General features: G+C 41.6%; 1 protein-coding gene across 1 annotated transcript in view; it reads right to left on the reverse strand.

Moving 5' to 3' along the window:
- LOC139720020 (WASH complex subunit 2-like) overlaps window positions 1-15462 on the reverse strand; it is a gene marked incomplete at its 3' end in the record, with an annotated part of 111798 nt that overhangs the window by 10419 nt on the left and 85917 nt on the right. Inside the window, exon 13 of the mRNA XM_071631395.1 lies at window positions 13392-13467. Within this exon, the coding sequence (XP_071487496.1) occupies window positions 13392-13467 (76 nt within the window). The remainder of the gene's footprint in view (window positions 1-13391; window positions 13468-15462) is intronic.

A 15462-nucleotide genomic window follows, 5' to 3' on the forward strand; every position in this document is an offset into this window, starting at 1 on the left:
AGCATTATGCATGTGTACTGTCTATTTCAGTACCATATTTTGCTCTCTTTCCACGTTTTAGATAATATGGGGTACATCGGAAAGGAAGGTGGTCTAATTGAGTATCCTATAGAGCTCTTATCACATCACCTCACCCACTCTCATCCCACCCAAACCCCTTGCCAACTCTCCAACAGAGAGAGAAAGAGAGAGAGAGAGAAAGAGAGGGATACATGTTGTGGGGGGGGGGGGGGAGATAGAGAGGAGAGGCAAATATAGGGAGAGAGGGAGAGAGATATTGGACGAAAGAATATTATATTCTCTATATGCCCCTAAACTTAACCTATGAGTAAGAGGAAATGACTAACTCCCCTTGGCATGGTGTTCAGTATACCAATGGCTGCGTTCAAACTTTGCACTGTCTCACAGACTTCAGGCCAAAGGCCATGGGTTTCTACGAGGCAATGCAAACTGATAGTGGCAGTTCATGCAATATCCAGTAAATATTGCCTTGGACATCAAGCACACATTACATTACACTACACACACAAACACACACACTCACACTCACACACACACATAATTTTTCTTCAAGTTACCATGCTTGCAATGAAAAGCTATTGGCTAGACCTGGGAACATACTCTGCAAGTTTATCATCAAGTATGCCCTTACCAACACTTTACTCCATTTCAAGTTCAGGTTAGCATATTTCATGTCTACTTTTGACTGGATTGATAAAACATCTTTTCTCAGGGCACTTTTGGGGAGGCACTTTCTTCCCCATCCCATACAAATTTGCAATTGTGATGCATGCTGATCACACAGCAGGCCATGCTTTAAACATGAATGTCATGGTAAAGGCGGCAACTCGCCATCGCAAACGTTCGACCAACTGTCGATGATCGTGCTCGGTGTGAACAAGGTCAATGAGGCGAGGGGAGGCCGCTGCTGAATTGCCCAAATGGCGACAAATGGCTTCGGGGAAAAACAACGACGACACCAACGATAGCTACAAAAAATCTTGTGACCATGGTGCCCGTCCAGGGTAACCCCACCGAACCGCAGAGACCGTGAAGAATGGGAACACCTTAATCTTGGAAAGTTGACGAGGCAAACACGACACGTCAAGGCTTTTTCTTGCCCTCTGCCAGAAGAACCCCGTCCATTTTCTCTACTGCACAGCTGGGCTTTGCACCGAGTACCATTCTTGATTAGACAAGATCAGGCATTATAGCTATGACCTACATGGTGTATCCGTTGCAACCTGGATGTAGATGTGCCACAGGTCACTCGCATTGAGCCTTACACTGAAATTTGAGTTTTGAAATCACTTCATGCATTATTAATACTGTTCATATCCATCACCAGAATGGCCAGTCCGCATAGTATGCATTACGGCTGTATAATATCAAGCAAGTTTAAATGAATTCAGAATATTTGGTGAATGGATGAGTCTTAATAGGTTATCATATGCACTTTCCCACTGAAGACAGCTGACTTCGTTACAACACACCTGCTCCCTGGACCCTGGATGGAAGGGGGCTCGTCAGACCAAAAGTGCCGGTACTACACTCGAAAGCTGACATTTAGGCACACAGGCAGACCAGTTCATGTTCATCAAAGGTGCTACATCAACTCCATTACCATGTTGCTGTACAGTTTGTCACTTTGTGAAATGAAAATATTCTTGTCCAAAAGATTAACCCGTTGAGGACGGTTTGATTTTGCTACAGCACGAAGTTCCCATAGATGCTTGCCCAAGTATACTCGGGACTTGTCCGCAACGGGTTAACAAGGTTAACAAAATAAATCAAAACAAAACATGACAAAGAAAAAAAAAAGAAGACTTTTTACAGACAGGCACAATGTCATATCAAACCAGGTTTTGCTGACACAGATCTGAGTACCCTTTGACTATAACATTTTCTACCAATAAAAAATCTATAAATAAGGCATCTCATCTTCATCACGTAGGGAGAAGAGAGAGAGAAAAAAAGAGACTCTTTGCCTGATACTAAAAAAAACCCAACATACTCCTTGGGACATATAGCAGTTATATGGCTCTTTCATTCTGTCTTAAGTTGGTGCATAATGTCATTCCTCTCTTGCAATTCTGGAGATGAAGCTTTGAGGAACAGGACTTTGCGGAAATTTTTGCCGGAATTGAGACACTCACGAAAGCCTCTAGGGAAGAATCCATTAAAAGGGATTAGAACCAAAACGCAAACAATGCTCCTCTATACCACACACAGACCCCGTTGGTCAGAAATCATTCTTTTGTACATTACTCGTTTCATGCAAACTTTATATTGTACGAAGACAACAGAACCCGCAGTCCTCAGGCTGATGCACTTTGAATCTAAACTTTCTGAAAGCATTAAGAAACCGCATGACCAGCATTCACACACAGCTAAAAGTGACTATCATACAATATTCAAAACTCAAGTATACATGTTCTGTAACATGACTGCCAGCAGACATAGTCAAAACATTAAAAGTCAACAATTATAGTACAATGTGTAACATGTCCCTGTGAGGAATAGAAGGAATGTTTATGCTGGTCAAGGGAAAAGAAGACAGAAGAAGTAAAAACATGGGAGGTAAGCAAGTCAAGAGGCAGACTTTGTGATTTTTTTAGATTCCAGTCAATCAAAAAAACAGAAACAAAAACAAAATAGAAATGACAAAAAAGGAAACAGGATTCTCTGTCAAAACTTACAGACATTATACTACTGGTACTCCTGGTTATGGACGGGAATACAAAGCAGCAAAGAATTTAGCTGACCATTTAGGTTTTGTCTTTTGCTTTACCTTCAGCCCTAATTTGTCGATAACCAAACTCTCAACTCCTGATTCCCAGTTGGCCGAATGGATTACCTCTCTTGACTGGCACAGGAAAACTTGACAATTCCCTTTCGATTTGAGAGCAAATCGGAGGAAATTTTTTTGCTTATTAGGTGAAAATACCAACCACAAAGTTAAAAAAAATAAGAAAGAGGGTTGGGGGAAATTACAACACAACAAACCTCATAATGGGGCAGTGGCATTAATATCAAGTTTAGGACCGGAAAACACTCTGTAAAGACACTGCCTGCAGGCCAGATGGGCACAGTTCACACATCTTTATTTACTTTCACACGACATCTGTCATCTTTGAAGTTTTAAAACTTCAATGATTAGCTTTGCTTTGTAGTTTTTGAACTACAGTACGACACGCATCCACATGACTCCTAATCTTAAAGACTGAATTTCTGAGCGAAAGTCCCACTCAATGATTAAACAACAGATATAGACGTACATATGTACACGCAGCACTGCCATATACCCAGTAATGCATGATGATAGAATAGTGTACAACATGCACTGGGGGTTGACTAGGAGGCTGAGGGGGAAGTGTTCATGGAGAGGAGAGGTCATGCTAACTTTCGAGTTCATTGATTATCATGTCCAAACGATGCTAAACTACAAGTGGGGACCCCCTGCGGCTCGTGGATAGAGCAAAAAACCCTGAGATGTCTTGTGGTTCTAATCATCGACTAATCTTTAAGATTGCAAACTTTAGAGTGCGTCTGCATTAGGCTAAATGTACAAGCTAATCTTGGAGTTTAGGAACCCTGAGTGAATGTGACTCCTGAGTCACTTCAAACATCTAGAAGACTGTCTCTCCCTGGAGGACTGACAACAACCCCATGTGCCATGGAGGAGGAGAGAAAACCAAGGACAAGATTGGTAGACTTCATTCATACATCAAGATGGGGTGGGGGCTTGTTTGAAAAGAACTTGATTTTCTATGACCTTGCCCAGCATACACCATTTTCAATCTGTGGACAAAATCAAACACTCCACTCCACGTCTGCATCATTCCAAGTTGACAGAAAGCTAATAATGAAGCCTACCTGCGGCTGCTTAGACTAGCGCTTACAAGCAAATATCAAAACCAAACTGCCTATCATAATGTTATTCTTTCTCTACTATCAGTTTTCTTACAGGAGACTTATGTTGTGCAAAGATGTCCCGCCAAATTACACCTCATTATTTGGCAATATGCAGGAGAGAAGAAGAGGGTAATCAATCTGTGATTGCCGAGTTGCTGGGGTGATTCAGCCCGCTACCTTGGAATACCTCGCAACACATTTCTGATTTCCGTTCGAAATAATGGCAAATTCGAGAGCCAAGGAGGGACAAGGAAATTCAGTCTAAAAATACAACAGGCTGAATATAGGCCCTTCAGGATACAGCCTATATACATGTGCATATTCCTCAGTGGTTATATTGGAATGACATCTTTTACGCGCATCCTTCGGGGAAACCTCGAAGGGGACGGAGGATGTGTCCAAACTGATGGGGGGGGGGGGGGTGTCCTGGCAGGCACCCTTTAACTCTCTCGTTACTATTGGCTAATCTACCAAAGTAAAACTTCAAGACTGATGTTATGCACAAATTGGCTACAAAACAAAATGAAATAGAACAAACAAAACAAAACAGACGTCGAGCTGCAGCAAATTATATACTTTAAAAGTGGAAATTTTCGCGGTGTTCAAATTTCGCGCATTTCACGCAACCTGAAACTAGCGCGAAAATAAAAGCACGCGAATATCTTTGTTTGCCATATGTTCCAGCAGTTGATGACTTGATTCCGCCGAATCAAAAACACGCGAAACTCTTCTTACCATGCCGAGTGCGAAAAATTAGTCGCGCGAAAATATCCACTTTTACAGTACACTGTTGAGAATATAAAGCTAGTCACCTAATATATATTCCTTACTGTAGTAGCATAGCCTTGCAACAAGACTAATGTCTCATCCTATCTAGCAGGCACACATACTTGTATTTATAAGGAGAAAAATTAGCCAGGGAAAAAATAGAAAGGCTGTAAGCAAGGCTGAACAAACGGGAAGAAAGGCTAACAGAACATCCCCCCTTCAGTCGGTTCACAGGGTCTGCTCAACCCTCTCCCTTATCATCTACTGGCATTTGTACCCTGGCAAAACACCCTCACGGAAGCCAGCGTTCCCCTGTACGGACCACGTTACCATCTGGAGCGGATTAAAGCCGAAACCCCGTGGCAACGGCTCAAAGACTGTAGTCACAGTCAAACCTTTCAGTCTCACCGGCGCCTGCACCGCATAAGATTTTGACGCCATTTCAAAGAGGTGGTTCTGTGTGGGTTAAAGCTGCAGTGAAATCAAGGCTCTGTGCACACCATTTTGACTGTGCATGTCGTTTCATGCAATATGTCGACACCATTTGTGGAAAATATGTTGCTCGGCAGTGTTCTTAACATGTGCTATTAAATGCAGAATCTCTGCCTGTGTGTGGCAAAGGCCATACTTGACATTATTCAGCAACTATATCAGTAGTCATTTATGTTAACCGACGCAAGGTGCCTCTTGATAGGACTTAGCAGTATTTTTCTTCAGCTTGGAACGATTAAACCTTAGGTCATCTCTTGTCTTGAAATTGCAGAAATACTTCCTACTTTCAAATCTTCAGTTCTTATATTCCGTTTTCACAATGAATATTGCATTTTACATGTAAGAGCAACATTTTTTTTTTTTTTTTTTGGGGGGGGGGGAAGGAGGATTGAATGTAGCTCTGGCAAGATTTGAAAAGTAGGTATGATATGGGCAAACTGTGGAATTATCGTTACTGTTACTAACAGATGTCAGAAATCAAATTCAGTGGGAAGAAAACTACTCCTGGATCCTATTCACACTTGAAACGACTCCAGGTTGACAACAAAATGCTATTAAAAGTGACTTATTGAACCAATCACTGTAAGACAGAGCTTGAGAGCTCAGCGTTTTTAAAGGTAGCCTACCGGTATCCCATTCTATTCACAGAGCTGAGGAGATAGCTTCACAGCCAAAAGTTTAGGGCGTCACATGAAGCCTATTGTACACACCGAAATCTGATCTCCCACTCATCCTCTTCATACTTTAAACTCATAGTTATCGCCCTCGACGGATGGCTTTGCCATCGTGCCGACAAATCTGCGGCGAATATGAGTTGACAAGATAGCTATCTCAAACTCATCCCACAAACTCCTCTTCCCTTGCACATTACAAACTTTCAAGAACGACAATAAAAAATGCACAAACAAATGAAGGGGAAAGAAATGATCCCTTTGTCTGCTTCTTGCTTACCTCGGATTTCTCCCTTTTTTCTCCTTCCTCTCCTCTCTGCCCTCAAGCACGCAAACAGAATCTTTGTCTAAAGATCGCAAATGGCCATCGATTCCCACTTCAATGGATATTCCCTCCCTCCGTGAGCCACGAAGAGTATTCCGAGTGGCGAGGTAGAGGACTAGGGACTAAGAGTCAACCACGCAGCCTGCCATGCCTGCAGACTATGTGTAATCCCATTGTCACACTGCCAAGCCCCCCCTTCCCCCCTTCCCCCCCCCCCCCCCTTCCCTCTTAATCTCCTCCTACCCCTTTGGCCACGAGGCACATGGATGGCATTTACTGTCATCTGCCAACAATTTTTTTTTTTTCACTTTTAAGATTCCCCTCTCCTTCCTTGCAACATGAAAGATCAAACATGCTGAGGGGAAAAAATTGTAGCACATACCCCAGGTTTACAAAATCTTAACTTTCCTATTACTCCTCTCTTGGCTTTGAAAATGTTCCAGGTCCTGCATTATTTCTCAAGTTTTTTTTTGGTGTTTTTTTTTGTGAGACCTTAAGAGAGTCAGACTGAGTCACATGAGTGTTCACAGTTTTTTTCTAAGTTTTGAACTTTTTTTTTTTTTTTAAATATTCAGTCTGTCCATGTTTCAAAGGTTCTGTGAATCCTGAACTCTACTGCTGGTTTATGTTGGTTGATTTTCTTTTTCTTCGTGTGACAATTGCTTTTGCTAATGCATTTGCACAAGCTTTCATAAACAATGCAAATTCTTAGTGATCCTCTCAGAAGTTCACTTTCTTGTTTCTACTGCAGATTTTCATTTATCTCTCTACTTCACGCTCTCTTCTTCTTCTTCTTCCTTTTGTTGTTGTTGCAGTTTCTTACTATGAGTCTTTCTAACACTCACTCTGTTTTTTTCTCCTCCCATACAACATCAGCAGTTGAGAACCTGACCAAAGGCTTTGATTGATGTAAACACCATCGTAATCTCCATTGTCAGAACTCCTTTCTGTTTTAATTCCTCTGTCCTTGTCCCAAGGGTCTCGGTCACCCCTTTTTCTCTTTCCTGTCGTCCCTGACTCTGCTTTCATAGTTTTTTTTCCCCCCCTCAACTACCTGTGATTGGTTGCAACAGGTAGAACAGCCAACCAATCAGCTGCTAGACAGCTGTGCAACAGAGAAGAAAGAAAGAGCCAGGGAGGGAGGGAGAGAAAGAGAGAGAGAGGGAAAGCAAAAGAGATAGAAGGAAAGAGAGAGAGAGGGAGGATGTGATACAGGGAGAGAGAGGGAGCTCTGAAAATTTACTTAGTGGCCCTGGAAACTTATTCTCATCTTCCCCTTCTTCATCCTGTCCTTTTCTCTCCTTTTTCCAGTCCTCCCATCTCCTCAAGCCCCCCCCCCTTCCCCCTCCCCCACCATCTTTCTTTTCTTCCTTGCTCCAATCACCCAGACTCTAGATGCCTGGGAGACGCTGAAAGAAAATAGTCGTACCTGGACATTTTCTCCGTTCTGCAAGATTCATGTGATTCAGCCACTTTGTCAGACCTACTGCAGTCTCTTTAATGGTAAAATATTGCACTTTGAGAGCATGTCCTGAATGTGATTCAAACAATGATCCACAGAAATACACATAGTTTCCACAACATATAAAGTGGCAAGACCGAAGAGGAATAGTTTTGTCTCCATGAGGCGACTGTCAGTATCTAATGAAATCTGACATGGGCGCATCCTTGTGCATCACAAAGCTCCATGCAAGGCCCTACACACGACGACACAACTTCCACATGCTTTGATACCACGGCCAAGCTCAGACTGCACAGCGGGGACCTGTGTGAATTCACAGAACTTTTTTTTTTGTTATATCTCACTCTTTTTTTTCTTTTTTTTTGTGCAAAAGTTTCAGCCTGTAGTAAGTATAAAAGTAATATGCATAACTTTTGTTAATGACATACTTCCTTAACCTTAAAAAGAATCCTAAGGTGGGGTGAAATATTTCTGCACACAGAGTTCCGTGACTAAGAAAAGGATTTATTAACATTCATGGCTGTATCTATTCCTAACTTTATCAAATTTAATTCTTCCAGTAAACTGAATTTTATACAAAATTTCTGTTTTCTACAAACATCTGAGAACTGTGTATCATATACCTGATGTACTCAAAAAGCTTGCTTTTGAAGTGTTGCTGTAATCTTTTAATATTAAAGCCATTTTATTCATTTGTCCATGCCCCAATTAAACACCGGCCACTACGTATGCATACTGGTACATTTCATAATGTCGCTGGGGTGAAAAGACCCTGTATCTCAACTTTTGGTGAAAATCACTTTTAGGGATTAACTGTCAGATAATCAGTTATGTGATGACCTGTTGAACTGCTCAAATCCTACCTGTCTCATCCAAAAAACTAAAGCCACTGCAGCAATCCAAAAGAAAGGTGATCACATTTATCGCAGTGCTTTGGCTGCCATGTTTTATAGCTGTCCTGAACATTTGACATCTTTTAGATACAAGGTTTTGTCGCCCCCCACAGCGATTATGTACATCGTGTACATCCATGAATATCTATTTGGGTTAAGAGGGACTTCCATGTAAGTCCGAGAAACTGGGAAGCAACATTTTGATTCAATTAACATTTTTTTTTTCAAAGAGGAGAAAATCAAGGACAACCTATTTACTGACGGGGAAGTTATCAATTCACAGCATGGGGGGCTGAATACGAGGGGGCTGAGTCAAACTCATCCCACTTTTGTCCCGCGAAACAAAAGACGGAGCCAGGATGTCGTTTAACCCCTTTCCTTCCGACAGTGCCACACTCTACTCAGAGTTGTCACAAGACGCTCGACTCTGGGAAGCAGTGCCCTGTGGTGGCAAACACGTATAAATGCGGCACAATGTCTGCAGTTGCATATAATGCGAAACACAAACGCGGCGGCAGAACGGAGGAAAAAAAAATGTGCCCCTGAAATAATACCTTATCTATGGATATATCAAGAATAATGGGTAATTTCAAGGTTGAAGATGAAAAGCAATCACTTTTAATAGTTATTTCTAAAGTGACAGGAAAGGATACTTAGGTGTGTATACACAAATATAGTAAAATCAGAAATTTTCACGTGTATGAAACTTCCACGAATTCTGCGAGGAGCCACGATTTATGAAATAAAATGCACACGAAAGTTTTTGTCTACATAATGCACTGAATGCTAATACAATGCTGTATACCATTATAGTTGGCAATTTGCTAAAAGTTTCATGCAGTGCAAAAGGCTGTCAGCTCCAATTTGCCAAAGTTTCAAGCTGCAAACGTTTCTGGTTTTACAGTAGCTTCAGTAGGTAATGTCATTCATACATGGGCAAGGATATCATTGCTTTTCTTGGTGAATGATTATTTTGCAGGCTTAAAGAGTAAATATCAGATTGTTTATAGCCAAAACTGTAATTACTCTGATAATCACAGCTTTTTCTCATGCACACAAAGAGAAAGCGGTTTATTTATGCACATCTGTATATCACGCTTTGATGCCACTTAAGTTGTGACTTCAGTATAAAATGAACATAAATGACTTTGCAGTCAGGATTAAAAGATAGTTCTGAACACACACATCACTGCAACATGATCGTACAATGTGTAGAGAAGTTATTCCCTGCATGTCAGACTCCACAAGTCACATGTGAGAAAAAAATATCAGTCATTTGTAAAAAGTACTATACATTTTTTTTTAAATTTCCGTGATGATTTTATGATGACTGTTGTGATAACTATGAGAAAGTTTGGTGATCTAATTTTTAGAGTGTGAAAGGGAAATGCCATATTCCCTACTCGTTGCATGGGTTTCATTTTTTTTTGGGGGGGGGGGGGGGGGTGGGGGTGTGTAGTTTTTCCCTCTGATCAGAAGCTTTACGAACTCTTAGAGTGATGCAAACTTGTTGCAAAGTGTCAATGGGCTTATAGCAGTAGCTAACCGGTAGCTGTAAAACTTGATCCTCTTTGCCAATGCCTCACAATGACTAAGTATTCTGTTGGAGTACGGAGTATTCAAAAGATAATGCCACCGGCACCACTCTGCGGCTGAGGCATCCCATCGCAAAGCGGGGGACTTTAATCTCGTGTTAGCTGGCGCCCTATAGCGACACAGGATGTTCTTGCCGGGGCAATCTGCGGGTGAATCAGGCTGAATTGGGAGAAATAAACTCCACAAAAAACAATAAAAAAAATACAAGCCCCCCCCCCCCCCCTCCCAAAAATAAAAGCCAACAAAACAACCCAACAACAACAAAAACAATTCCCTATTGACAACCATGGAAACATTGACACATCAGTTTTACGGAGGTGACTAGCTGTAGTGACAGAAACTTTGCCTTCATTTCACATATTGTTGTCTTTCAAGCCCAAACCTGGGACCGTGGTATGGGATTGATGAACAAAAACAATATGAATATATCCATTTCGATTTTACGTCAATGTAAGGCAATTTGTCAATCAGTTGCAATATGCACATCCACACCATGGAACAATGCCTGCATGAAACAAGATCTCAATATCCAAGAGAATTGCCAGGAAATGTGGGCCATCTCCACGGAAGTGTGTCATGCCCAGTACCGACCCACGAGAGAAGAAGAAGAGCATCTACAATTATGTACTCCTGTAAAAAGAATCCTGTCTCCTCCTCTGCCTTGATGTTATTCCAACCTCAAAGCCACACTACACCTTCTTGGAATGCTATGGCATGCCAGTGGCATGAAAAATTATTTTTGGATAAAAAAAGAGAGAACTGAATAAAGACAGTATAGTGCTATAAATCTCTCTCTCCTAAGATGTTTTGTCCATTTTACCACTTCAATCTAACACTGTGTGATCCAACAAGTGTTCACTGCAAGAATTGAATCTCTCTGATAATTTGTAAATTTGGGCTACAGCTGTTTTCATCCTGTTCTTTCCGCTTATCAATAATGTTGAGATGCTAGCAAGTCTAAAACATACAATCACAAAGCAGACTTATAGGGATGGTATGGTTGTAGTTTTGGCTGATATGAGGCTTCAGGTTTCGAACTTTTTTTGTGTGAAGTGATGACAAACCTCTTATGAAATATGAAAGAGCATACAATTGTACCAGAAATTAAAAGTTTATTAGATGAAAGTTAGTTTTGACAGCCACTCTGTTTTACTTTGTTTTTGGATATCTCAGCCATTTCAAAACCGATTTTCATGAAATAAACTTTAAAATTTTCTTGAAATTGTTACAAATTGTATGATCTTTAGTATTTCATAAGTGGTTTCTTATCATCTCACAGAAAAATTAAAATCTGAATCCACCATCTCAACCAAAACTATATCATTCCTTTAAGGATGCTGATGTGTAGCCACATATTAGCAAAAAACAAAATGATGACTTATTAATATAACACATCTTATCAAGAGGGTTCTTATCTTTTGCCGCCAAATGTTGCTACTTGCAAATAGTTGGAGGGCCTCTTATTCATGGCTGGGATATCCACAGGGACTCTTTTCAAGAGAGAAAAAAAAATGGTCCTCTTTATATTCAACAAATTGCTACTCAATTTGAGACAAACTGCACCCAGTCACCCTCCCCCCCCCCCCCAAAAAAAAAAAAAAAACTAGAAATGTCGCTACAGCGACTGGTTATACCCCCGTCAAACAACATTTCATAAGCTTTGGTCAAAACAACATTTGATAAGCTTTGGTCAAAAAACTGAGGAAGTAGTTAAATCCGCAAGATCTTTCCTTGATCTTCTGCCATTAATATGCCGTTACCATGGCAACGTACTTTCGGGTACTATCGAAAAATGCGTCTTGCACATCTACAACCAAAGGCACACGTCTGTACCAAGTTTCATGGAAATTGGGCAAAAACTGAGGAAGTAGTTTGCAACACAAAATTTTCCATCATTTTGGCTCATAATATGTGAGCTGTTACCATGGCAACATACTTTTTGTCACTGTCAAGAAATGTGTCATGCTGACCTATATCCTAAGACAAACATTCAATATGAATTCCATGAGAATTGGAAGAACACTAATGAAGCAGTTTTGCCATGAAGCATTTTGCCCTATATTTTACCAATAACATGCCGTTACCATGGCAACGCACTTTTTGCCACTGCGGAAATATGTGTCTTGCACATTAACATATTCAGATGAACATCTGTACCTAATTTCATAAAAATTGATCAAAAACTGTGGGAGGAGTTCGCGACGCAAGATTTGTACCCATTTTTGCCCATAATATGCCGTTACCATGGCAACGTACTTTTGAGTACTGTCAAAAAATACGTCTTGCACATCTACAACCCAAGGCACACATCTGTGCCAAGTTTTATGGGAATCGGTTGAAAACTGAGGAAGTAGTTCGCGACGCAAGATTTGTACCCATTTTTGCCCATAATATGCCGTTACCATGGCAACGTACTTTTGGGTACTGTCAAAAAATACGTCTTGCACATCTACAACCCAAGGCACACATCTGTGCCAAGTTTTATGGGAATCGGTTGAAAACTGAGGAAGTAGTTCGCGACGCAAGATTTGCAACGGACCGACCGCCCGACCGACCGCCCGACCGCCCGACCGCCCGACCGCCCGACCGACCGCCCGACCGACCGTCCGCTGATTCTTATATACCCCCTTCAAACTTCGTTTGGCGGGGGTATAAAAAAAAAAAAAAAAGAATGGAAGATACCTCTGGTATCGATGGTAACTGCAACTTGTTTAATACATTTATGTGTTAACTAGAGCCAAGAAATCTTTTATGCCAAAGGAAAGTTGATGAATGAGTTTGAGTAGGACTACTTGGTATGAAAACTTGGAAAACTTTCTTATGCCACCTGCACATTACAAAACTTCACAATAAAAAAGATATAAAAAAGTTAAAAAAAATATTCATAAAGAGGGAATACCTATAAATCAGCTCTTATTGTAATTTTAACTAAAAGATTTGCTAACTTCAGAAGGGGCATGAAGAAAAAAAAATTGCAATTGGACTTAAATTGCTGAAAAACAAGGAATGTTTGTGTGCATTTTAATTTTGCAAATTTTGTGAGAGCAAAGATTGCAAAATTAAAATGGACATGAAAATTCTTGTCTGCACTGTATGTATTGAATGCCAGTGGCAATTCGCAAAAATTTCATGCTGCGAAAGAAGCCATTGGCTCCAATTCCCAAAAATTTCATGCCGCGAATATATCTTTCTTTACAGGAGCAGGATGTCCAAGTTGGGTATTTGACACGTTCTGTGGGACAATGGATGTTAGACAGCTCTTGACTTACCAACAATGTCTTCATACACGTGATCTGATGTCACCTCCTTTCTGGGGGCAGAAGGCTTTTCATCAAAAAGTCCTCCCTAGGATTGGAGAAAGACGTGATAAAAAGAGACATTTTTGAGAAAACATTGCAATTAATATTTCTGCTTCTTGACGAAAAAGGACACATGCTATATACAACTGACACTTTGAAATAAACCAGAAATCCATGCAACAGATCTGGAACCACTTCCTGCCTGGAAACAAAACAATAAATCAAATAAAAGACACCATCAACAAATAATCAAACAAACAAACAAAAAGGCAGGATGTAACATTACCAAGATGCTGATAATTTGCACTGGAAGTGTCCTAGATAACTTGGGTACATCTTGCATTTAATATTCCACTCATCAAAAAAAAAAAGGCGAACAAAATAGAGTAAATTTAACACAATATGCTTCTGCCAAACATGAAAACTTCCTGTGAAAAAGGAACAGTGTGGAACAAAAAGTCTAGGGCGCATCTTCCCCGCACTTGAGTTGGGTCTGCCCCATGAAAACCGAGCTACATATATCACGACAACGTCCACCCCGATACAATCCCAATCAGGGCGTTTGAGAAGAAAACCACCAACCAAGGCTCGGTGCGACTTGATGCGCTTGATGGTGCTGGGCACCCTCCGGCAAGACTTTGAAATCCACTTGCGGATCGGCGACACGTTTCGGCAGCCCTCGACCGTGATCGAAAAGGTGCCGTGGTCCAGGCGCATGATGGCATGCTTGTCGCCGCAGGTGGCCATGCAGACGAAGACATCCTTGCTCGCTGCGTGGGGAGGGAAGTCTAGGGCCATCCCACCTAGCATAAAATGCACTGTCTGACCCAGAGAGCTGTCGGCCACGCCTAGCCCACTGTCACACTCATCACCGTGAACGATGAGAGATGTACCGACAGCGTGACAGAGGACACACACAGCTGTACTTATCTCTTTAATGTCTCGTTGAGGAGCATTCCTTCTCCTAGCTCTCCTTCCTCATCACTGGTTTGCTCAATTAGGCTTTGTTTGAACTATTCTTGGTATAAGGAGTCTATGATAGTGCCTGAAATGTGAGACTAACTGGGTCCAATGCATTGCTGAACTACCAGCATCTGATGCTGGGGAATAGGGAGAACTAAAGTGCTAGTCTTTGCTCACAAAGCCCAATTATCGGCAACTGCTCCTCGTTTCACAATTGAGCCGGTCTGCCTCCCACAAGGGCTAAAGACACCAAAAAGCTCTTAGCATCTCCTCAAACTGCAACCTCGCGACCCTAAGAGGCGACATCCGAGACCTATCATCGAGGGGGTAAAAATACGCCGGGATGCTCCTCGTGTATCCTCGGCAGGATGTCGTCTGTCTTGGTGACAAACGATTCGAAGATGGGTACCCCGGCAAATCTAACAAAAGCGGGATCGGGAAGTTGGGGATAACCGTTGTTTACCCTGCATACTGGGTACTCAGACTTACCGTGCATACTCAGCCTTCATCAACTTCAAGTGCTGATTCACGTGAGATAAGTGTGCCGAGAATTGCAGTCAACACTCCTGGAAGAATAGTGACGATCCAAAAGTGGCGGCTCTACGGCATTTTTTCAAATCCATCTCTTCCCCTCCCTTTGCAAACTGGCTAAAGCCACCTGAATGCTGATGGTAACACAAGATGCCTTATACAAAGGAAATGTGTCTCCCCTTGAAATTCTCTTCCGAGTACATATGTGTTTCTTCGTTCTCCAAACCTGCCCAATTTATTTGTGAACCAACCGATCCACAAAATGGGCGATTAGGAAGAGGTTAGTCTCTCTTTTCTGAATCGACGGGGATGTGTCGTCAAGCCTCATTAGTCACCTGTCAAGCGTCATGTAAAGTCTAAAAACCACTGTTCACTGAGCCACGTAATGTGTCACCACAGTTTTTGATGAACACATGCATCTCCTACATTTGCACACGTTTGTTTGTGTGTATGTATGTGTATGCGTGCTTGTGTGTTTGCTCGCACATACTTGAAATGCATGGATGAGACTTTGACTCACAGATTAGTGTGCATTGACGAAATAAAG

The sequence above is a fragment of the Diadema antillarum genome, unplaced genomic scaffold (assembly GCF_040938485.1).
Source record: "Diadema antillarum isolate AM-2024a unplaced genomic scaffold, OU_Dant_1.0 scf00000119, whole genome shotgun sequence".
Lineage (NCBI taxonomy): Eukaryota > Metazoa > Echinodermata > Echinoidea > Diadematoida > Diadematidae > Diadema > Diadema antillarum.